We start from the raw sequence: 23,488 nt of genomic DNA on the forward strand, positions 1-23,488 counted from the left end.
TGAACTGGGGGGGGGAAGGACTACCATGTCCAATCCTCTCTCTTTGATGCAGCAAATTGGGTATTCATTATACTTCTAAGAAAGTCTGCCATACACAAGAAGGATATTTGTAGGTGCTTCTTGTAGTCCTTCAGTGTCGTGCCACTTCTCCCATTACAACGCTGCAAAAATACAAGCCTCTTCCTTGGCACAATTGCTGGTTCATGCTTTGATCACTGCTTGCCTTGACTCCTGCAATCCTGTAGTGTTTGGTCTTCTATAGTCTCACTTTGGTCCATTGTCCACAACAATACCGCCCATGTTATTCAACCCTCCCATCGCTGCCTCTCCTGAAATCCTTACACTGGCTTTTCATCTGCCGCATCTCAAGAACAAACTCCTTGCGTTCACCATCCAAGTGCCTTCCATTTTCCTTCTGCTCATATCTTGACATATTCCCTGCCTGTGACAATTGCTCATCCACCTTAGCAGGCTGTTCCTTCAAAGGACTTTGCCCCTTGCTCTTGCTGCCTTTTAAGTCTGCAGCTGCCTCTCAGAACACCTGTGCGACGCTGCCTCTCTCAGTTCTTCCAAAGTCACCTTTTCTGTGAAGCTTTTGGAATGTCCCCCTGCCAAAACGACATCCCTTGGGTGGTCAATGTGGAGCCTTTCAGATGTTCTTGGACTGCAATTCCCATCAGCCCCAGTCAACCTGGCAAAAGGTCAGGGATGACCTTCTAGACCTGTCAGCAGCCTTCGACATGGTCGATCACGAACTCCTGGACCACCGCCTTGCCGACGTGGGGATCCAGGGCACAGTCCTTCAATGGCTGTGCTCGTTTCTCTCTGGTCGGGGACAGAGGGTGGCACTTGGGGGGGAATTGTCATCACGCCACTCCTTGGTGTGTGGAGTGCCTCAGGGTGCAAGACTCTCCCCAATGCTTTTTAACATCTTTATGCGCCCCCTCGCCCAGCTTGTCCGGAGTTTTGGGCTGGGCTGCCATCAGTATGCTGATGACACCCAGCTCTATCTGTTGATGGATGGCCATCCTGACTCGGCCCCAGACACACTGATCAGATGCTTGGAAGCTGTGGCTGAATGGTTACGTGGGAGCCGGTTGAAGTTAAATCCTTTGAAGACAGAGGTCCTCTGGCTGGGACGGGACGATATGGGATTGGGGGGGGCAACTCCCATCTCTTGCGGGGGTGCAATTAGTGCCAGCACCGTCCGTTAAGAGTTTGGGTGTAATCTTCGATACCTCCCTCTCCATGGAGGCGCAGATTGCAGCTATAACAAAGGCGGCATTTTTTCATCTCCGCCAAGCTAAGCAGTTGGCTCCTTACCTCTCTCGCCCTGACCTAGCCACTGTGATCCACGCGACGGTCACCTCCAGACTGGATTATTGTAACTCGCTCTACGTGGGGCTGCCCTTGAGACTGACCCAGAAACTCCAGCGAGTGCAGAATGCCGTGGCGAGACTCCTTACGGGGTCTTCGCTGCGAGATCACATTAATCTGCTGCTATACCAGCTGCACTGGCTCCCGGTGGAGTACAGGATCAGGTTTAAGGTGCTGGTTTTAACCTTCAAAGCCCTATACGGCCTAGGACCCTCATACCTACGGGACCGCCTCTCCTGGTATGTTCCACAGAGGAACTTACGGTCTTCAAATAAAAACATTTTGAAGGTCCCAGGCCACAGAGAGGTTAGGCTGGCCTCAACTAGAGCCAGGGCTTTTTCGGCTGCGGCTCCAACCTGGTGGAACGCTCTGTCACAAGAGACAAGGGCCCTGCAGGACTTGACATCTTTCCGCAGGACCTGCAAGACAGAGCTGTTCCACCAGGCCTTTGGTCAGGGCGCAGCCTGACTCCCTCCTTTGGCAATCTTTACAGAACTTTAGTTTATGGTTGCCATCAATTTTGATTTTAATTAATTTTTATAATGTTTTTATAATGTTGCACTACTTTAGTGTTGTTAGCCGCCCTGAGCCCGGCTTCTGCTGGAGAGGGCGGGATATAAATAAAATTTATTATTATTATTATTATGGGAGCTGTAGTCCAACAACCTGAGGTGGGCATTACATTGGCTTTGCCTGTCTCACTGAACTAAACCCAAATTAGTGCAAGTGTCATTGAGGGCCAAAACACATGTGCATTCAGTTACGTGTATAAACAAATATGCTTAGCCTATTTTTATTTTGGAGAGGACGCAGTTGGGGGCCCCCAATCCAGAACAACCCTGGTCTGAAGCGAGGACCTGCACCAGTTTTCAGTGGATGGGAGCTTTTCCTCAAAAAACAAATGGTCTAGTGAAAAATGCTTGTTTAATCATGTGAAATAAGCAAATACCCAAATCTCTTCCATCTGTTGCCTTCCCTGTGTTGAACTTGAGGCTGTATACGGAGGGTCCTATATTCATGTACTCTGGAAAGTGTTGTGCACACCGATGTAACAAACACCAGCAACAACAGCATTTATTAATTGTAATCAAGGGTATTGCTATCTTGAGCATTTCCAGAGCTCCAGAGGGTCCTTGTTTGCATTCCTATGTAAAAATCCTACAACAAGTAGTTCCTGCTGAACTGGGCAAAGTTTCAACCTTAGAGGTTCCAAATATTGATCCCAAACCTCTCTCCCCAGGACTGAACTAAATTTACATTGGGTTCTCGGAAGCTTAGATTAATAAGACATATCAATGATTAAACAGCAGATAGCCTGCTAGATTGGCAGGAACCTTAAAAATGTCTCTTTAAAAATAAAAACTTTTTAATAAATATTTTTAAGGCCACTGTCAGCCCAGCAGGTTATCTGCTGTTTAATTATTAAGCTGAAGTGGTGGGAGGGAAAAGGTCATCAATTAGTCACTGCCAGATAATGTAGTCAAAAATATTCTCATCACAATGAGACGTGGCTGTCCTTGTTCTTCGGGAAAGCAACCGGGTCTTCCAATGTGAGCTGTTCACCGGGGAAATGTGACCATGAACACTGTCAAGCGGGGCTTTTCATCACTGTTGTTAGGAGATCGTGGGAGCCAGGGTTTGTGGGTGCAAGATACCCACAATTCCTGGATTTTATTAAGTATTAGAATTGATTCAATGCTTGGAATATTAACGGTGGGCTGCCAGAGGCTGCCTTTGGCCTGTTCATATACAGGTCAAACCAGCTTCCCATGTCAGGATCACCTGCGGAGATGGGCCAATAAAAAGAGGCCAAAAGGAAAATATAGAGTCATGGACCACAGAATGGAAACCCTTGAGGCAAGGCGAGGCAGTGGCCTCAGGACGGCAGGTTCCGGAAGTGGCAGCAGATCGGGCCTCCAAGAAGTGCGCCACTTGCCGCCTCCTTGTGAGCCACTTCCTCCTCTTCCACCACCACTGCGCACCTGCTGTCTGCCCCTATGCGCCTGCCGCAGCGCACTGCCACCTCTTCCTCCTCTGCTGTGTGTCCCAAATGTTCCTTCCTCTTCTTCTTTGGAGTGGAGAAAGTGTGGAGTTTGTCACTTCCTAATTTGCGAACTCCAGCCAGCTACCTAGCCTGGGCACAGAAGCCACTGAGTTTATTTCATGGCAGCTGTAGCAGCCAGGCAGAGCGATGGACTTTGCCAGGAGTACCAAGCGGCAGCCGCCCTGGCAGAAGGGGCTGCGAGTTTATCCCGCATGCAAAGAGCAAGCCTGCACTTCCTCCCCTCACCAGAGAAGGCAGCTTACCTTGCTGACGCACCCAAGTCTCGCTGTGGGGTGGTATTGGACAGGACAGGACAGCCCAGCTCTTCAATAGCACAGGTCGCTGAGCCCCACCCTGCAGCCTTCCTAACCTTCCCGAGGACTAGGCAGTGGCTGCTCTGGGAGCTTAGAGGACATGCCAGTCAGGAAGCTAGACAATAACTGTACTGACTTTCTCCAGCAGGAAGGGAACAGGAACAGGACCCCACCACCCAACTTCATGCAGCTACAAGGGCCAACTAGTGACTACATTATATTATGGGGTTGGGAACCTCTAACCTGGGCGCCTAGGTGGGCTTTGGCCAAGCCACCTGTCCCACACCTGGCATCATACAGGTTGCCAGCTGAAGGGCAGGTCACTATGGGACTTGGGTCCAGTTCCCCATATATAAGGACATGATCCACATACCCACTGACTTTAAAAGTCACCAGATGCCTGTAAGACAAGCTCGAGTTAGGCCAGTGTTAATCCACAAACATGCCATGTGGGAAGTCGAAAAAATAGTGGTTTGCCTAAAGGCTGCCCAGTGAATTCATGTATGAACTGAGATTTTAATTAGGACATACCAATTCATACCTCATGCTTACAATTGCCATGTTGCACAACCAAAAAACGACTTGAAAATGATGCTTTATTGTGCATGTACACACACACACACACACACACACACACACACTTTTATTGTTTCTTACTGCCTCCTGACCATTTTTATCAATACAAGCCTGACAGACAGCTTTGCCAATATATATTTTTCTGTTATCAGTAAAACAGGAGATAAAACATTTTGGTATTGATCATCCATGAGGCTCCCTGTGCTACATCTGAGACCAATTTATTTTCAAATTCACACTGACAAGTCCCTGTTCCCTTTAATCTATGAATTAATTGCCTGTCACTTCTCTCTGGCATTTTGAGATGCCAGCTGATTTCGTTTTGTGATATTAAAGATGTGTCCGTGTTTAAAAACTAAAAAAAAAAAAGAGTGAAAAAACACAGAAAAAACTAAGTGTACAGCAAGCAGCCAGTCGAGCTCAATAAATATGATTTTCCCCCATTCTCGCTTTTTTAAAAACAACAACAACTCAGATTTAATTAGTTCATTAATTTATACTTCCAAAATAAAATAAAAACATTCGGCAAACTGAGAACGGGGAAGTCAAGCTTCACTGCCCGCCCACACCCGAAGGAGTAGATCTGACACAAAATTAACGTGCAATAAAGTTATTCATCTGAAATCTCCAGTTTATCTAAGCAGCTATTCCAATATCCAGGGGCTTTGTATATCAATCGAAGTCTATCTCTGTAGTGATAGCACGGCACAGTGAGCTATCCTAGATCACAGCTAGGAATGCAAATGACATCTCTGCCTTTGGTTCAAGAACCATGCAAGCATTTATTTCCAGTACTCACAAATGCTCAAGGATGTTTGCAAGTACTTGGGGGAGAGGGGGGTGGGGAAACACCCCACTTGGCAAATGTCTAATGTTTCCCTTGCCCTGGAGCTTGAAGCTAGAATAAGAGTGGGTGCTTCAGTAATGAAGCAGCTCTGATGGGGAGCATATATAACAGCTTGGAGCGTTAACCCCTTCCTGCCTCTCAGTCAGCAGAGGTTTCTATGCATTTCCTCCTCCTACCATGTAGCCTCAACATGCAGCAAAGATGGGCACTACAGCAGCAGCTCTGATGCTCCTGCCTGGCTCCTCATCTTTTCTGCTCCTTTGACCATGGAAAAAATTGGGGGGGGGGGGAGGCAGTCTGTGTATATTTCTAGGTGTTTGTATTGCACTACTTGTCTTTGTAGTCAGGTCGCTGTTGCAAGCTTTACCTGGAATGGAGAGAATTTTTTTAAAAGGATGCACGGGACAGGCTCCCCAACCCGGACCCAAATCCAAGATCCTTGAATTTGGTACTGAGGATAAACATCCCTGCAGGGCGCAGCTGAATGATGGCTTGCAACAGAAGCTCCTGGGAGTGCTCTGATCTGCAGCCCAAGTTTATAAGAGCCTTATACTTAGACATAAGCTTATAAGTAATTAATATGAACACAACTAAAACTCCCCCCCCCCATGCCTACAACGCATCCAATGATTATGTGCAGAAAGCATGAAAAGTTGGTATGGCAGCAAGCAACAATCACATCATCTAAGTTTTCTGTTTCATCATCATCATTATTATTATTATTATTATTATTATTATTATTATTATTATAGCCTCAATTTAGACTTGCCAGTTCTAGTATTCCACTAAATCTTCTCAGGATCTAACCAAACAACCTGTAGGAGATCTCTTTAAGTTTTATCTGAAGGAGCGTCTCCACCCCCATCGTTCTACCCGGACACTGAGGTCCAACACCGAGGGCCTTCTGGCGGTTCCCTCACTGCAAGAAGCCAAGTTACAGGGAGAGGGCCTTCTTGGTAGTGGCGCCCTCCCTGTGGAACGCCCTCCCACCAGATGTCAAAGAGAAAAACAACTACCAGACTTTTAGAAGACATCTGAAGGCAGCCCCCTGTTTAGGGAAGCTTTTAATGTTTGATGTATTACAGTATTTTAATATTTTTTTGGAAGCCACCCAGAGTGGCTGGGGAAGCCTAGCCAGATGGGCGGGGTATAAATAATAAATTATTATTATTATTATTATTATTATTATTATTATTATTATTATTTAAGAGCAGTCACAAGGGCCTCCAAATTTAACTGAGCAGCTGTTCGTTTCTCTTACATAAATGCACCCATTATACCGATCCTGAAGCTCCTATTAGTTCTACAGTAGAAAACGTACAGGTGCAATGAACAGTTTTTACACCTGGCTGACAAAGGGGAAAAAAGTCTTCTAAAAGATGACTCGCTTCCAGAAAAATAAAAACGAGCAGCATCTTCTGCTCATTATTCAGTTCCAAAGGGAAGCATGTGACCTGAGGGGTCCAATTTCTTAGACTTAGTTTGCTCTTCAAAGGAATTTTCATTTTAAAAAATGATTATGAATCGTTTTCAAAAAAAGGGGGGAAAGCTGAAACAGCACAGAAAAGTAAAAGGAGAAATACTTATACAGTATTAATGAATGCAAATAGCATAACTTCTTTTTTGAAAGTGTAGCTCTAATGCTTTCAGGTTAGGAAAAAAAACAGTGATGAGAATATTATTGCTGAGCAAAAGTGCCGTTTCCTTAGCAAGGACAGACCCTTCAATCGCAGCCGAAGTTCAATGCAAAGCATTCTCTTAAGTCATGAGACGTCCTATGAAACTCACAAAATTGCTTAATTGTGAAAAGTTGCTCATGGCAGAGTTTGGAAGATATGGAGCCCAATAATAGCAACAGTAATACTATTGCTTGCAGGCAATTCCTCTTCATGGCTGGCTACCAGGCTAGTGCTTAAATACAAGGTTGCACTGAACATCCGAGTAAGTTTTAATGCAAGATCTTCGCTACTCCACAGTTGCAACAGAGAAGTCCTTGGATGCACAGATACAGTGCAGTCTCTTACCTGCAATCTCATTCTCTTCTAGGTTGATTGTTTCAAGAGCTGGCAAAGAGGTCAGCTGTTCTGGAAAGTGACGAAATTTGTTCCTGGACAGGTTGATGACTCTCAGGTGCAGCAGGGTTCGGACCTCTTCTGGCAGGCGGTGGATACAATTCCCTTCCAGATTAAGTTCTGCAATTGGACAGGGTGAGAAATCATGAAAACCCGGCCAATTCAGAAAGACATTCGGCCAAACTGTCCTTTATTTCAGGCAGTGAGTGGCCCTGCTGTTAAAGACAAGTAATAAAAAACAAAACAGAGATTGAAGGAGAGAAGTTGTCAATGCTTGCTGGCCTCTTGCTAACAAAACAGGCATGGCAACAGAAGCCAGCTTCACATAGAGGAGGGAGAAAGGTTGTTTTCTGCTGCTCCAGAGAAGCGGACACGGAGCAATGGATCCAAACGACAAGAAAGAAGATTCCACCTAAACATTAGGAAGAACGTCCTGACAGTAAGAGCTGTTTGACAGTGGAATTTGCTGCCAAGGAGTGTGGTGGAGTCTCCTTCTTTGGAGGTCTTTAAGCAGAGGCTTGACAACCATATGTCAGGAGTGCTCTGATGGTGTTTCCTGCTTGGCAGGGGGTTGGACTCGATGGCCCTTGTGGTCTCTTCCAACTCTATGATTCTATGATTCTATGATCTAACTCACACGTGGAAAGCTTATTTCTCACACATTTGTGAGAATGTGACAGTGGAGAAGACGTTTCTGTCTATCTAAAACTCTCAAGTAAAGGTTGAAGCTGGGTTTCTTTTGTGGTGGGGTGGGGGTGGGGAGGATGCAGCTGTTCTGCAGAATTCTAGATGCCTCTTTTTGCAGACTGACACAGATGGAACAGCTGTGGCCTCCCAGATGTTTTTGGACTCCAACTCCCATCAGCCCTTGCGAGCATGGCCAACAGTGAAGGATTCTGAGAGTTGCTGCCCAACAACATCCTGAGGGCCACAGGTTCCCTGTCTCTGATTTAAGATATTTTTAATAGACTTCCATTCATTGGAATAAGTTACGGGATGGTTTATAAAAACTAAAACTATAGCTAGGGGATTGAAATGCAGAACATTAATAGCAAGCAGGAAAAAAAAAGACAAGACACTGATACTTAAAATGACTGAGAGGACAAAGAAAAAGTTTTACCCTGGTACCTAAAAAGTCAACAAGATGGTATAGGGAGAGTCTTCTCACAGAGGGTATTCCACAATGCTACAAACAAACAAACAAACAAACAACCGCTCTGTATCTAGGTGACTGAGCCTCTCCATGGATGGGGCTACGGGGGGCCTCAGGAATTATCTTAGAGCTGAAGCAGAATGGCATGCAAAAAGGCAGTTCATGAGATTCCCAATCCATTCAAGGCTTTAAAACAAGTAAGTGCCAGAATTTCGAAATGAGCTCATAAGCAAACAGGTATCCAGTGAAGCTATTTCCTCGTCGTCGTCATCATCATCATCATCATCACTAATCAGATTTCTTGCCTGCTTTTCACCATAAGGTCCCAGGACTGGTTACAACAATATATATAACAGGCTTGTAATTTATTTAAACTGATTTTATTCAGATGAATATGGTGTGTCCTAAAACACACACACCTCAGTTGTCGAAAGCTGGTCCAGTCAAAATCTGGCAGCTTTATTTTGCACAAAATGAGTCTTCATGAGGTCTTCAAAAGGCAGACTGGCAGACTGGTTTAACACCTGAACAAAGCACTGCATAAACAATCGGATGAGACTACAAAGCATGCTAATAACCACTCTTCTCAGAACAGATCTCCAGAGCAAGAGATCTCAGTGTATGTCTGGTTTATGTTGTAAGAGATCAGTATTTATTTCTCCATATGGAACTCCATTCCCCCCCTTCACTTTAGGTTATTGGGGGGGGGGGTGGCATAGAAGAAAGAGACATGCTAAAATTTGGGTTTTAATTAATCTAAGGTTCACTTGGGTCCAATATGTAGTTGGAAAGTTTCAGGATTTTGGTCTATTTCCAAGACTCCTAATTTCTTGGCCAAACCTTGACTTTTTAGATAGATAACTTGAGCCTTCATTCAATATTCTCTCTAATGAGAAATCTACAGAAATCTCTACAGGCCAATTTGAAGAGATACGGTGCTTTTGATACAATGCAAAAAGCATTCATTATTAAGCATGGCTTTGAAGACAGTTCACCAGGCAGTACCATGCCTGCCCACAGTGTGGGCCTGCTGAAATTTTTTTTTCTGTGAACAATTAACTAAAAAGAAACAGGACGAAAGCAGAGAAGCGGGCCCTTTCTATCCTACAGTTAGAAAGCGGTAGATTGTGAAGCAACATATCATGGAGAACCAACTTCAGCTGTTCTTAACATTTTAATAATATGAAGAAATCCACATTGTCCCATTTTAGGGCAAGAGGCAAACTTTACACTCAAAAACAGAAACAAAGCAAGTGTTCCTTGCTGTGTGATGTTGTGCCATATATTTAAAAGGTATTTTCATCATGCTTTTCTTAGCACTAAAGCAGTTTACGTAGCAGAACTAAAAACAAATACAGTGGTTAAGTACTTAATTCGTTCTGGAGGTCCGTTCTTAACCTGAAACTGTTCTTAACCTGAAGTACTACTCTAGCTAATGGGGCCTCCCGCTGCTGCCGTGCTACCGCAGCACGGTTTCTGTTCTCATCCTGAAGCAAAGTTCTTAACCCGAGGTACTATTTCTGGGTTAGCGGAGTCTGTAACCTGAAGTGTCTGTAACCTAAAGGATCTGTAACCCGAGGCACCACTGTAAAATGCACAAACTGAACCCAACAAATTGGGCAGGCACTGTATTATCACAACTCCTTGTAAGTAACTTGCTCCAGAGATGGCTGAAGTTCAATAAAGCCCTATCAACCTCTGCCAAGCTCCTTGTCTGAAGAATGGAATTCTTAACAGGGCCAACCTCCTGTCCCGAAGACAGGTGCTATTTATCCTATCTAAGACATCCTTCAATGTGCCAACTTTGATCTCAACTTCTTTAAAGTCAAACAACAGCATAAGAGCTCTGCTGAATCAGAGCAAAGGCCTATCTAGTCTACCACCCCCAATCAGGTGCCTAAGGAGAAGCCCAAAAGGAGGACACGAGGACAACAAGCTTCTGCAGATGTCCTCCAGCAAATGGTATCCAATAGAGTATTGCCTCTCAACCCTAGAGCAGTTGGTTGCAAACTTGGGTCTCCAGCTGTTGCTGGACTACAACTAGCAGGACCAGTGGTCAGGGATGATGGGAGTTATAGTCCAACAACAGCTGGGGACCCAAGACTGAGAAACTCTGCCCTAGAGGTTATGTCAGGTATAGGCAAACTCGCCCCTCCAGATGTTTTTGGGACTACAATTCCCATGATCCCTAGCTAACAGGACCAGTGGTCAGGGATGATGGGAATTGTAGTCCCAAAACATCTGGAGGGCCAAGTTTGCCTGTGCCTGGGTTCTGTAGCCACGGGGACAGTCTTAGTCTCTAGGAATCTCTCTAATTCCCTTTCACGCTAAGTCGGCTGCCGTGACCACAATTTAGGGCAGCCAATTCCACTGTTCAGCTACATGCTGTGTGAAACAATTCTGTCTATCCTGGATTGCTAACTACTCCAGTTCATTGGATGACCCCGGGTTCTAGGATTAGGGAGAAAAACACTTTCTACTTTTTCACACCATGGAAATTTATCCCCCCCCTCCTTATTAGCTTTTTAAAGCCCCAAATGTTGTAACCTTTCTTCATTACAGAGAATGCTGCAGCTTTTGATCATTTTGATTGGGCTTTTCCAGTTCCACAATAGCCTTTTTGAGATGCTGTGAACACCTAATTACAATTCATTTCCCAGCCTATTCTCTGCCATCTTCTTATGTGAGCAGCAAGTGGAAAGAGGCTGCCAAACAAAAAAGGAAGGAGCAGGAGCAGCAATTTGCTTGTCTCTCCAGCAAGGAAAACACTACCCCCTCAATGTTGCCTGTGGTGCAGATGGACGCCTTGCTGGGAGCACAAGGCGAGGTGTCTGCTTTTGAGAGCTCTCCAGCTGCTGTAATGTGCATGACACTCAATAAATGACAAGGATAGGCAGTCAGGCAATAAGCCTTTGCAGTCTGGTGGGCGCTTGGAAAGGTTTCGTCACATCACAGAGTAAGATTGCTAATACTGTACAACGAATTAGTATAAGAAATGGAAAAACAAAACCCCCACAAATCATACATCAAGGTGAATGATGCTTTTTACAAGAGCAACCAGATCATGGGTAGGCAAACTAAGGCCCAGGGGCTGGATCCGGCCCAATCACCTTCTAAATCTGGCCCGCAGACGGTCCGGGAATTGGTGTGTTTTTACATGAGTAGAATGTGTGCTTTTATTTAAAGTGCATCTCTGGGTTATTTGTGGGACATAGTAATTCGTTCATTTCCCCCTCCCCCAAAATATAGTCCGGCCCCCCCCCCACAAGGTCTGAGGGACAGTGGACCCCTGCTGAAAAAGTTTGCTGACCCCTGAACCACATCAATTTTGTTTGAACATTGGGCTGGACACAAAAAGTTCATTGTAGTTTATTATTTCTGGCTATGGCACTTATCTTGCCCCTGGCATCCCCTTGGCCCATCCTACACCAAGATGCTGCTATGACTGTGTGCGAATAGTTAGCAGAACTCTTAGGTTCGGCTGGCAGGGCCAGGCAGCAAAAGTTTTCCTTTGTGCAGTGGGAGTTAAAAATGCATGAACAGGAGTGGGGAAAGCAAAAGTGCATACAGTACACATTATTCAAATTACAGGGGAAATGTCAGCGGTTTTTCACCTGCAAACAAAACAAAAAAAATTTCATTTCATACATATTTTATACATGTCCCATATTTGAGCCTACCTTGCTTGGTTCTGAATTATTTCACTCCCCACCTGTTAACCTGTCTGCCAGGGATCTTGTCGGAGATAATATGAAATGAATTGCACCACCTGCTATTCGGCAAGCAGAAGGCTGAAGAAAGAATCTCTCTCCAAGGAAGTAGTTCTAATTCCATGCATTATAACTTAATGTTTGTTTGTTTTTTAAAAAATGATGCCTTTCTTAAATGAAGCATCATCATCATTATTATTATTATTATTATTATTATTATTATTATTATTATTATCAATGTGAGGAGTGAAATCTTGTAAGGGAGGACTGTTTTCATCTTTGGCGATCATTCGTAGCCAAGTAAGATTGTCTTCCACAAACATGGTGTTAACAGTGAGTCCGTAGGCGACTGTGGAGGCCAATTCAGGATCCACACGTCCTTCCACAGTGAGGACATAGGTTTCCCAGTGGAAGTTGATCACAGTGAGGGTTTGCCAAACATGCCTTCCTCTTAGCACATTTCTCCCTTTTGTCCTGAGTTCAAGTGTCTTCAAAGCCTATGACACCTTTGGTAAAGACTGTTCTCCAATTGGAGCGCTCACAGGCCAGTGTTTTCCAGTTGTCAGTGTTTATACTACATTTTTAAAGATTTGCCTTGAGAGAGTCTTTAAACCTCTTTTATTGACCACCAGCATTACGCTTTCCATTTTTAAGTTCAGAATAGAGTAGTTGCTTTGGAGGACGATCATCAGGCATTCAAACAACATGAGCAGTCCAGTGAAGTTGATGTTGAAGAATCATTGCTTTGACATTGGTGATCTTTGCTTCTTCCAGTACACTGGCATTATTTTGCCTGTCTTCCCAAGTGAGGTGTAAAAATTTTTGGAGACACTGTTGATGGAATCTTTTGAGGAGTTGATGGTATTTATAAGTGGTCCATGTTTCACAAGCATACAGTAAGGTTGGTAGTACAGTAGCTTTGTAAACAAGCATTTTGGTTTGCCTGTGGATGTCCCGGTCCTCAAACACTCTGCACTTCTATCAGGAGAAAACTGCACTTGCAGAGCTCAGGCAATGCTGGATTTCGGCATCAATGTCGGCCCTTGTGGAAAGATAACTGCCCAGATAGGAAAAGTGGTTGACATTTTCCAGCGTTACACAGTTCAGTTGGATTTGTGGCGCTGCAGAGGGGTTGTTTCATACTTGCTGGTGCAGCACTTTGGTTTTTTGGGTGTTTAGCGATAGGCCAAGCTTTTCGTAAGCTTCTGTGAAGATATTTAGGATGGTTTGGAGGTCATCCTCTGAGTGTACACACACTACATTGGTTTTAAAACTATGAACTCGTGAAATAAGTTTCAGCACTGAAAGCACCTATAGCATTACAATTTGCCAATATATTTCCTTTTGTCTGCACCAAAATTTTAGGACTTTTAAGAGATGGCTGCACTGTTATTGTCAACAGTGTGCAGGGGAAAAAGGAAACTGGATGAGACCAAGGGTCAAGCCTGCAAGCAAAATGTGAGTGCTTCAAAATCCGTATACTTCATATCCAAATGACCCCAAAGTGGTGCACTATCCAATATGTGAAGCCATAAACCACTTAGGCCTATCTGCACTGTACAGTTAGAGCAGGATCATATCACATTAAACAGCCATGGCTTCCTTCAAAGAATGCTGGAACCCAGTGGAGGCTGCTCTATTCAGGGAAGTGGGGCATTGCCCCTGAACCAGCCTTTTACAGGGATCCAGGCAGAGGGCCTTCCCAGTAGTGGCACCCACCCTGTGGAAAGAATAACTATGCAACTACTAGAAGACATCTGAAGGTAGCCCTGTATAGGGAAATTTTTAATGTTTGATGTTTTATTAGGCTTTTATATTTGTTAGAAGCAGCCCAGATGGATGGGGTACAAAGATGATGACGACGACGACGACGACGACTTGATTTCTTACTTTCCCCAGTGGATTAAATACTAGCTAATCAGGAGAGCATGCATACTGAGAAACAGTTCTGTGTATCTTAAAAAAATAAAAAATTCCCTAACTAACATAATATTTGACTGTCAGTATGATATTTGAACAGAAGCATGCTGAGTTTCTATCACCTCCAGGGAACCAATTGCCATATGGTGATAAATGCCATTGAAGACAACACTGACTGTATTGGGAATTGAGGATGCAAAGCCCCAAGTTTGGAGAAGCTCAGTAGTTTGTACAGGCTGGCCTTTTTGCTGTTTGCCAATTCGCTACACACTCTTACATTCAATTCCACTTTCAAGGTATTGGGCTAGAACAAAAAGCAGACAGTAAAAAGCCTAGAGTCTCTGAGATGATCAAAATTCACAAGCAGAAGTACACTCTTGGGCTTTGAAAAGGTAAGAAATTAAAGAAGTTCTGCACAGTTTGACAGAGGATCAGCTTCCACATTCCTTTGCAATTTTCTTTTATGCAAGAAAGTTTTGCACAGACTGGATGCCTTTGATGTCAAGGCCAATATATTTGTTGCCAAAGATAAAGGCTAAACGAGATATCACCAGCAAATCCACCAATTTGCTAATGAATTTATCTCCCCGTGCTGGAACAATTTTACTGTGACAAGGAAGTGGATCAAAGATTAAGTCTTTGTTGATCTGAATGAAGAAGAATGCTATTTACTGAAACTGTGTTCCATAATCTATGTGGGTACCTTTCATGTTCTGGCACAGGGCATGAAAATTTAACTACACCAGAGATTATAACACCATCTTGTCTCTCATGATGATGAATGCTTGCAGTAGAATTACATCGGCATGATCCTGGATATAGAATGTGATGTTACAAAGTGGTTCTAGAATCAAATGAAGCTCCTCCTCCCAGGGCAATCTGATTTCTAAGGAACATCTACAGCACCCTTCCCCAACCTGGTGTCCTCCACACATTTTGGACCACATCTCCCAAGAGTGTCAGCCAGCATGGCCAACGGTCAGGGATGATGCAAGACATCTGGAGGGAACCAGGTTGAGGAAGGCTGATCTAGAGTTCAATCAGAGAGACAGACATGTTAAAATAAAAGCCCAGCACACAACATATCTAGGTTCTGGTTTTCCCTTCTGTATAAATAATAGATTTTTTTTTAATCCATTCTCCTTAATCAGCAGAGAGATTATGAACACATCATGTTCCAGCACGTGTCTGTGGTTTTAAATGTATTTCTTTATAAATATATCACCATTCATCTCCTGCCTCTTCTGCCCAAGCCAAGTGCTCCGAGTGGCTTGCAGAAATAGAACTACTCCTACACAGCAATTCAACAGAAAATTAAGTGGTACCCACTTCAGCTGAGCTGCCACTGGGAGCAAAATTCTAGATCTCTCTCCATTACTTCACAGCACAAGCCAAATAATTCCCTTGCATGTGCTTGTGGTGGGAGAATCCAGAGCAAAACGAGTCCTGTACAAGCTCAGAGGACTGTATGCATTGTTAACCTTGATGGATTGGAAATATTCTACTGGAAAATGTTATCAGATGGAATACACCAAACAAAAACAAAAAAAGCAACCTCAAGAAGGCCGTTGATAGCGCTAGTGCTCACGAAGCAGCTAGGGAGATAACAGTAGACTGTTAAACTTCAGACTACTAAAAGGGGACTCACTCACATGATGGAGTAGTCCCTTCTTCCACCGCTACCCCACCAACAATGCGCACGTAAATAATAAGATATAAAGGAGATGGGTTCTAAGCTAGCCTTCTCCTCAACATGTTATATTTCCATTTTGTAAGGATGTTCTTTTGTTTTTAATTGGAGAATTTATCTTCATGTGAACTCCCCATCTTTAATTGGAAGTGGCATAATCAAGACGCAGGTTGACCTCGCCGTTCGTGAGGTCAACTGGGAAATGCAGTTACTGTCTGCATTTTATATGGCATGCTTCGAACCTTCTCTGCTTCAGAGGAAAAACACCCCAGAGCAGATGAGAAGAGAAGAAGATCTTGCTGGATCAGGCCAAAGGCCCATTTAGTCCAGCATCTTTTTCCCACAGCGGCCAACCCAATGGCTATGGGGTGCTCACAACCAGAACTTCAGCACCACAGCTCTCGCCACCTACAATTCCCAACAAGTGGTATTCAGAGGTGATGATTTGACAAATGATTTGATAAATCTCTCAAGGAGTGCCACCAAAATCCTTCGGGCTTCACAGCTGCTTCTGTTTCTTTCAGCGCTTGTACTGGAGACACCAATATTGCCCTCTTGTGGACTGCACTCAAAGGCATTGCTTTTAAGGATGCTTCACACAGAGTCAGCATACAGGGCATTGGGTTGGGGACTGTGCTGTGGGCTATTTAACAGTTGTGCAAAGTACACTTTGCTGCATGCACCAATTTAAAAGCTGCAGAGCACAAGACAGAATAGTTTCACAAATGACAGCATATACCAATCACCTCCATGCGTTCCTGTGTAGGAAAAGTGTCTGAAGCAGCTCCAAGACATCTGTTTAACTGTGCAAAACTCCAAGGAGCTGTACTGATTGTTATCAGACTCCCATAGTTTTCAAGATACAATCTACCCTAGCGACAAGATGGACCTCTACCTTAAACTCCCCTTTCTTTCATAAAACACATTTTCACTTCTTTTAATATGTTATCCTACAACCCAATCCTGCATTAATGTGCATTAAAACCCACTGATGGGAAAGCATCCAGGCATAAATAACAAAGCAGCCATGGATTGACACATCCATTCTTTGTCCAGCATGGTCTTGGTAATTAACTTAAGCAGGAGTGAATGGTATCCATATAAATGATGTGCTCTCTCAAGCAGATCAAGTAGCACAGCAAGCAACAACACGCAACAAGTGTCTCGCAAAAACAGCGACTAGGAACATCCATCTCACACATCATGTCATCGGATCCCATTACACTGAAATTGTTTGGAAACGGTTATTAAGGTTGATGTTTCTCCACAACAAATAGAATCCACATATATACGGGATTTATCACCATCGCAAATCGAGTCTAGTTTTTCCCCTCTTCTCCAATATCTGATGTACCTTGGAGCGGTTTCCCACACGGCTCGCATTTGTTGAAAAGGCAATACAGAAGCAACATTTAATTTCATTGTGAAGTAAACTTAGCTAAAGTCAAATGACAAACTCGGAGTGGGAACACAAGCAACCTTTTCAGTAGGAGGAGGAATTGGGAGCTTTACTAGGCACGGGAAGACCACAGACTGTGTGCCACCACTGCTATCTCACCACCAGAAAACCATTAAGCAAAAATGGCTGCGTCACACCTGAAATGTAGGGTAGGGTAGGGTAGGTAATGCTAGGGTAGATTGTAGACAGAATCAGAAAACTCCAGAAAGTCTGAAGCCATGGGGATGGGGAATGAACATAGGGAAGAACATAGAGTACATTACTGTATTTTTCGCTCTATAGGACGCACCTGACCATAGGACGCACCTTGTTTTAGAGGGGGAGAACAAGGGGGGGAAAATCTCTCCCTCTCTGCACAGCGCCCCTTCAGCAAAGCGGCAGGAGAAACAGAGCCCCTTCCATTTCTCCTCCCGCTTCGCTGAAGGGGTGCTGCGCAGAGAGGGAAAGCTGCACAGTGCCTCTCCAGCGAAGCCAGGAGAGCAAGAGGGATCGGTGCGCACCAATCCCTCTTGCTCTCCAGGCTTCAGCGAAAGCAACCCGAAGCCTCTGGAGCACGGTGGGAGCGCTCCCACTGCGCTTCAGAGGCATCGTGTTACTATCGCTGAAGCCATGGAGCCTGCATTCGCTCCATAAGACGCACACACATTCCCCCTTAATATTTGGAGGGGGAAAAGTGCGTCTTATAGAGCGAATAATATGGTACTTAACAGCATGGTTTTATACAGAGAAAGAAAAAGAAGAGTATTGCTTATAAAATAAAATTAAATTAAAAAATACAGGTTTCCAATAAAATGGTCGTGAGAATGGCTGAATGAATCAGCCGTCCGGGTGGTTGTAAGATCCTGATAGCAAAAGGTAAATCTTGAAAGTTGACAAACTAAATCCAGCTCTCGGATCTGTTGGGGAAACCTCATTTGGGAAGGAACACTACCTTGTTTGGTTTAGAAGCATGGAAAGGGTAACGAAAGAAGTGGAGGAAATTCTGAGCAAAAAAACCGAAGACAGCATTAGCTTTACAGATCCTCGTTTCAAATCCCCAGCTTATGCAGAGTTCTACTCTGGATAGCTTTTAAATTATGGAAGAAACTATCTGATATTAAAGTAGTGCTTGTGTATTAACATCTTGCATTGGCCTCCAGGTAATTTGTTCCAGGTACTTACAGTTAATTACAGGGGCCCAGCAGGGAAACTGTCTGACTTCCCCTTAATCACAGAAGCTGAAAGTAGGCATCCAACCTCTTTCCTCATTGACTCCTTGCCTTAACAGCTGAATATAACTGGGTTGTTTTTCACTTTGCTTTTGTACTTTACAAACTTTGCTTTGGACAGCAAACCTCAGAGCCAAGCTAAACATTACATGGGAGGTGTGTGCGCTTTGGTCTCTCAGCAGCTTTTTCCTAAATTCACAACAGTTGCGGGGGACTGCTAATTTTGCCCTTTCTCCCCATGTACTTTTCCTGGTCTAATGCACAAAGTCTGCTACCAGTCCTGCCTGTCTTTTCCCCAAAGGGCTAACAGCAGACTAAAAATAAAGATTGCCTCAAGAGTACACAGGAGAAGCCTGTGGTCATGCTTCTCAACTCAGAAGCTTTTCGATCTTTTCTTTATAAGCTGCCTTTACATTTCTACAACAGCGTACCTTCAGCCTCCTCAAGTCTTTTAATGCCGTCAGCATAATACGAATCCGTTCTAAATTGTGATGGTGAGAAGTGAAGGTTTAGCTTAGACTGTTTGCCACTCAGCTGTGAGGAAAGATGCAACAGGCAAGGTGACACCAACTTCCTTACAGAACTTGGCATTTCACAGCTGCCTGAAGATCCCATGCAGGAACATTTGCTACAAACCTTGCAAAATGAAACTGGCTGAGGCCTAATCCCTTTGGAATTATAAGGAACACCTCTCAGCCAGGCCCCTGGCAGATTGCAAACAGCCCAAGGAGAACAGCCCAAGATCAGCACATCTCTCCATGCCAGGGTTACAGGACCAAGGCCTCTCTGACCACGTGATGACAGTCTGTGGTCAGGACAACAAAAGGTCTGGAAGGAGTAGCCTTGAGCAACCGATCTCCTGAGATCTGAGGAAGAGTATGAGAGCCCGGTCAGAAGGCAGCATCTTTCGATAGGATGAAGGCAAGACTTCTGTGCTCACCAGGAGAAACATGAGATGTATGGCACAACTCCACTCCCTCCTCTTCCTCTATTTTTTTTTTTTTATAAAATATTTATTAAGATTTTTAAAGAAAAAAGAAAAAAGTACATTAATAATAAACAGTATTTTTTTGCTTTAACGAAGTTTCCTGTCATCTTTGAACTTCCTCACGCCTCCCGCTCCCATTTACGTCATTAATAAGTTTTTGTCAAGCAAATTATCATCTTATTTCCAACTTATATACCAATAAAATACGTTAAAATAATTGTCCTTCAACTTTGTTTCTCTTAATCTCTCTTGTCATCATTTCCTGATCTATTTTAGCGATGGCCAATTGTTTATAACCAAGCATCTTTCTTAACATTCCATTAAATCACAATATTTTTGTAAATAAGTCTTAAATTTCTTCCAGTCCTCTTCCATCCTTTCTTCTCCCAGGTCTCGGATTCTGCCGGTCATCTCCGCCAGCTGCATATAGTCCATCAGTTGCATCTGCCATTCTTCCAGTGTGGGTAGATCTTGAGTTTTCCAGTTCTTGGCAAGTAATATCCTTGCTGCTGTTGTCGCATACATGAAAAATGTTCTGTCTTTCTTTAACACCTTCTGGTCGACAATGCCCAGGAGGAAGGCCTCTGGTTTCTTAGTGAAGGTATACTTAAATACCTTTTTCAGCTCATTATATATCATTTCCCAGAAGGCCTTCACCTTAGGGCAGGTCCACCAGAGGTGGTAAAATGTTCCTTCATTTTCCTTACATTTCCAGCATTTGTTATCTGACGAATGGTATATTTTGGCAAGTTTAACTGGGGTCATGTACCATCTGTATATCATTTTCATTACATTTTCTTTCAAAGCATTACATGCAGTAAAATTCAACCCAGTGGTCCACAACCTTTCCCAGTCCTCAAACATAATGTTATGCCCAATGTCCTGTGCCCATTTTATCATAGCCGACTTAACCATTTCGTCTTGTGTATTCCATTTCAACAGCAAGTTATACATTCTTGAAAGTACCTTAGTCTTAGGTTCTAGCAGCTCTGTTTCCAACTTCGATTTCTCCACCTGGAATCCTAACTTTTTGTCACTTTTAAAAACTTCCTTGATCTGAGCGTAGTGTAACCAGTCTCGCACTTTATCCTTCATTTTCTCCATACTCTGCAATTTCCAATTGTCTCCGTCTTTTTCTAACAATTCCCAATATTTTGGCCAATAGGCTTCCATATTGGTTCCTTTTCGGGCCTTAGCTTCCAAAGGTGAAAGCCACCTTGGTGTTTTATTTTCCAATAAGTCTTTATATTTTGTCCAGACATTAAACACTGCTTTCCTGACAATATGGTTCTTAAAGGCCTTGTTGATCTTAACTTTATCATACCATAAATATGCATGCCAACCAAACGCATTGTTATAACCTTCCAGGTCTAGAACATCAGTGTCCTCAAGAAGTAGCCAATCTTTTAGCCAGCAGAAAGCTGCGGCTTCATAGTACAACCTTAAGTCTGGCAGGGCAAAGCCCCCTCTTTCCTTTGCATCTGTTAATATCTTAAACTTGATTCTGGGCTTTTTGCCCTGCCAGACAAATTTGGAAATATCTCTCTGCCACTTCCGGAAACACTCCGTTTTGTCCACAATTTGCAATGTTTGAAACAAAAACAACATCTTTGGCAGCACATTCATCTTAATTGCAGCAATTCGGCCTAACAAAGAAAGCTTCAACTTTGCCCAACTTTCCAAGTCTCTCTTAATTTCAGACCAACATTTTTCATAATTATCTTTGAATAGACTCAGATTTTTGGTTGTTATATTAACCCCTAGGTATTTTACCCTTTTCACCAGTGATAATTCTGTTTCTCTCTGAAACCGTTCTGACTCTATTTCTGTCATATTTTTTCCTAACACCTTTGTTTTTTGTTTATTTAGCTTAAATCCTGCAACCTGACCAAAGTCATGTATCAGTTGTAAAACTCTTTTCGTGCTAGATTCTGGCTCCTGCAATGTCAAAACTAGGTCATCTGCGAAAGCTTTCAGTTTATATTGTTTCGCTCCGACCTGAATCCCTTTCACCAACCGGTCACCTCTAATCATATTCAAGAGCACCTCCAGAACTGAGATAAATAACAGAGGGGAAATCGGGCAGCCTTGTCGTGTTCCTTTTTCAATTTTGAATTCTTCCGTTACCACATTATTAACTATCAGTTTAGCTTTTTGTTCTGAATATATCGCATCAATCCCATTTTCGAAACCCCGCCCCACTCCCATTTCTTTTAAGTTTCCCTTCATAAATTTCCAAGAGATGTTGTCAAAGGCCTTCTCCGCGTCTATGAATATCAGCACTGCTCTAGTATTTATGTCTGTTTGCAAAAGTTCCAAAATGTCAATAATGTTCCTTGTGTTTGCAAACATATGTCTACCTGGGAGAAAGCCAGCCTGGTCCTTGTGAATTACTTCATTCAAAACTTTTTTAAGTCTTCCTGCCAAAACATCAGCAAATATTTTATAATCCACATTTAAAAGGGAGATGGGGCGATAGTTCTTAAGTTGTGTCTTTTCAGTTTCTGATTTTGGTATCAGCGTGATAAAAGCTTCCTTCCACGATTCCGGCGCCTTCTTTCCCTCCAAAATTTCGTTGCTGACCTCCATTAAGGGTTGAATCAAATAGTCACTCATTATCTTATAATACTTGGAGGTAAGACCATCTGGTCCTGGAGATTTGCCCAGCTTCGTATTCTGAATGGCATGTTCAATTTCTTGTCGTGTTATTTGACTGTTCAGGAGTAATCTATTTTCTTGTGTGAGTTTTTTAAGGCTGTTCTTTTCCAAAAATTGTTCAATCTCAACCTCATTTTGCAGCCCTTGAGTATATAGCTTCTTGAAATATTTCTGAAAGGATTTCCTGATTTCCACAGGGTTCTGGATGTTTTTTCCTTCAATTTCCAGATTTGTAACTGTGTTCAGCTTTTGTCTCTTCTTCAACTGCCAGGCCAGCAGTTTTCCACATTTATTAGCCGATTCAAACGTTTTTTGTTTCATTGACTTAATCTTCCATTCTATTTCCTGATTGATCAGTCTAGCATATTGTGCCTGGTGGAGTTTAATTTCTCTCAGAGTCGGCTGCGACTTCGGGTTTCCTCTTAGCTTCTTTTCTAACTCTTTTATTTTTTCCAAGATCTTATCTTTCTTTTCATTTTGTTTCCTTTTCTTAATAGCATTCTGTTGTATTAAGAACCCTCTCATCACGGCTTTACTCGCGTCCCAAATTGTTCTTTTTTCCACCGTTGTGTTCAAATTTATTTCAAAATAGTCCTTCAAAACTTTTTGGGCCTTCTTAATAATCTCCTGATCTCTAAATAGATTGTCATTCATCTTCCATCGAAAGGAGCCGGATGGTATTAGTGTCAGGTCCATTCTCAAAGCGTTATGGTCGGAGCAGGTCTTTGGGCAGATTTCCACTTTTCTGACCTTAGGTGCCAGACATCTAGAAATCCATATTTGGTCAATTCTTGTCCAGGTCAGATGGGCTTCAGAGAAGAATGTTCCTTCCTTTTCCAAGGGGTTCCTCGTTCTCCAAATGTCAATCCAGTCCATATTGTCTGTCATTTCAAAAAAGGTCTTTGGTAGTCTGCCATCTTTGGTAACTTTTTGACTTTGCGACTTATCCATGTTGGTTGATACAATTCCGTTCATATCTCCCATCATAATGATGTTGTCAAAGTCCAGATATTCCAGCATGCTCTCATGCAACTTCTTGTAAAATTCCGATTTCCCTTCATTTGGTGCATAAATTCCTAATAACAAAATTTTTTCTCCTTGGTGCTGTATTTCAACTGCCAAGATTCTGCCTTGTTCATCTTTAAATAATAATTTAGGTGAAAGGCTCTCCTTTGCATATATCACTACTCCTCTCTTCTTTACTCTATCCGAAGATATAAATTCCTGACCAAGTCTTTTATTTACAAGTATTTTTCTGTGGAGCCTAGTCACATGTGTTTCTTGCAAGCAAATAATGTCCAATTGTTCCTTTTTTAATATGTGGAAATTTTTCTTCCTTTTCTCGGGAATGTTACAGCCATTTATGTTCCAGCTCAGAAGTTGCAGAGACATCCTGTAAAAATCTGGTTATTTTTCAGGGGGTGGTACTTTATCATCCAAGGGTGCCGGTTCCTTTGGTGCTCCGGGCTCCG

General features: G+C 43.2%; 1 protein-coding gene across 3 annotated transcripts in view; it reads right to left on the minus strand.

The window, feature by feature from the left end:
* Positions 1 to 23,488, minus strand: part of LRRC20 (leucine rich repeat containing 20) — an 83,342-nt gene that overhangs the window by 37,551 nt on the left and 22,303 nt on the right. For all 3 annotated transcript variants that reach the window (XM_081913222.1, XM_081913223.1, XM_081913224.1), the window contains exon 4: positions 7,183 to 7,350. In XM_081913222.1, coding sequence (XP_081769348.1) covers positions 7,183 to 7,350 — 168 coding nt within the window. The remainder of the gene's footprint in view (positions 1 to 7,182; positions 7,351 to 23,488) is intronic.

Source organism: Podarcis melisellensis (assembly GCF_964234715.1).
Source record: "Podarcis melisellensis genome assembly, chromosome: 5".
Taxonomy (NCBI): Eukaryota; Metazoa; Chordata; class Lepidosauria; order Squamata; family Lacertidae; genus Podarcis; species Podarcis melisellensis.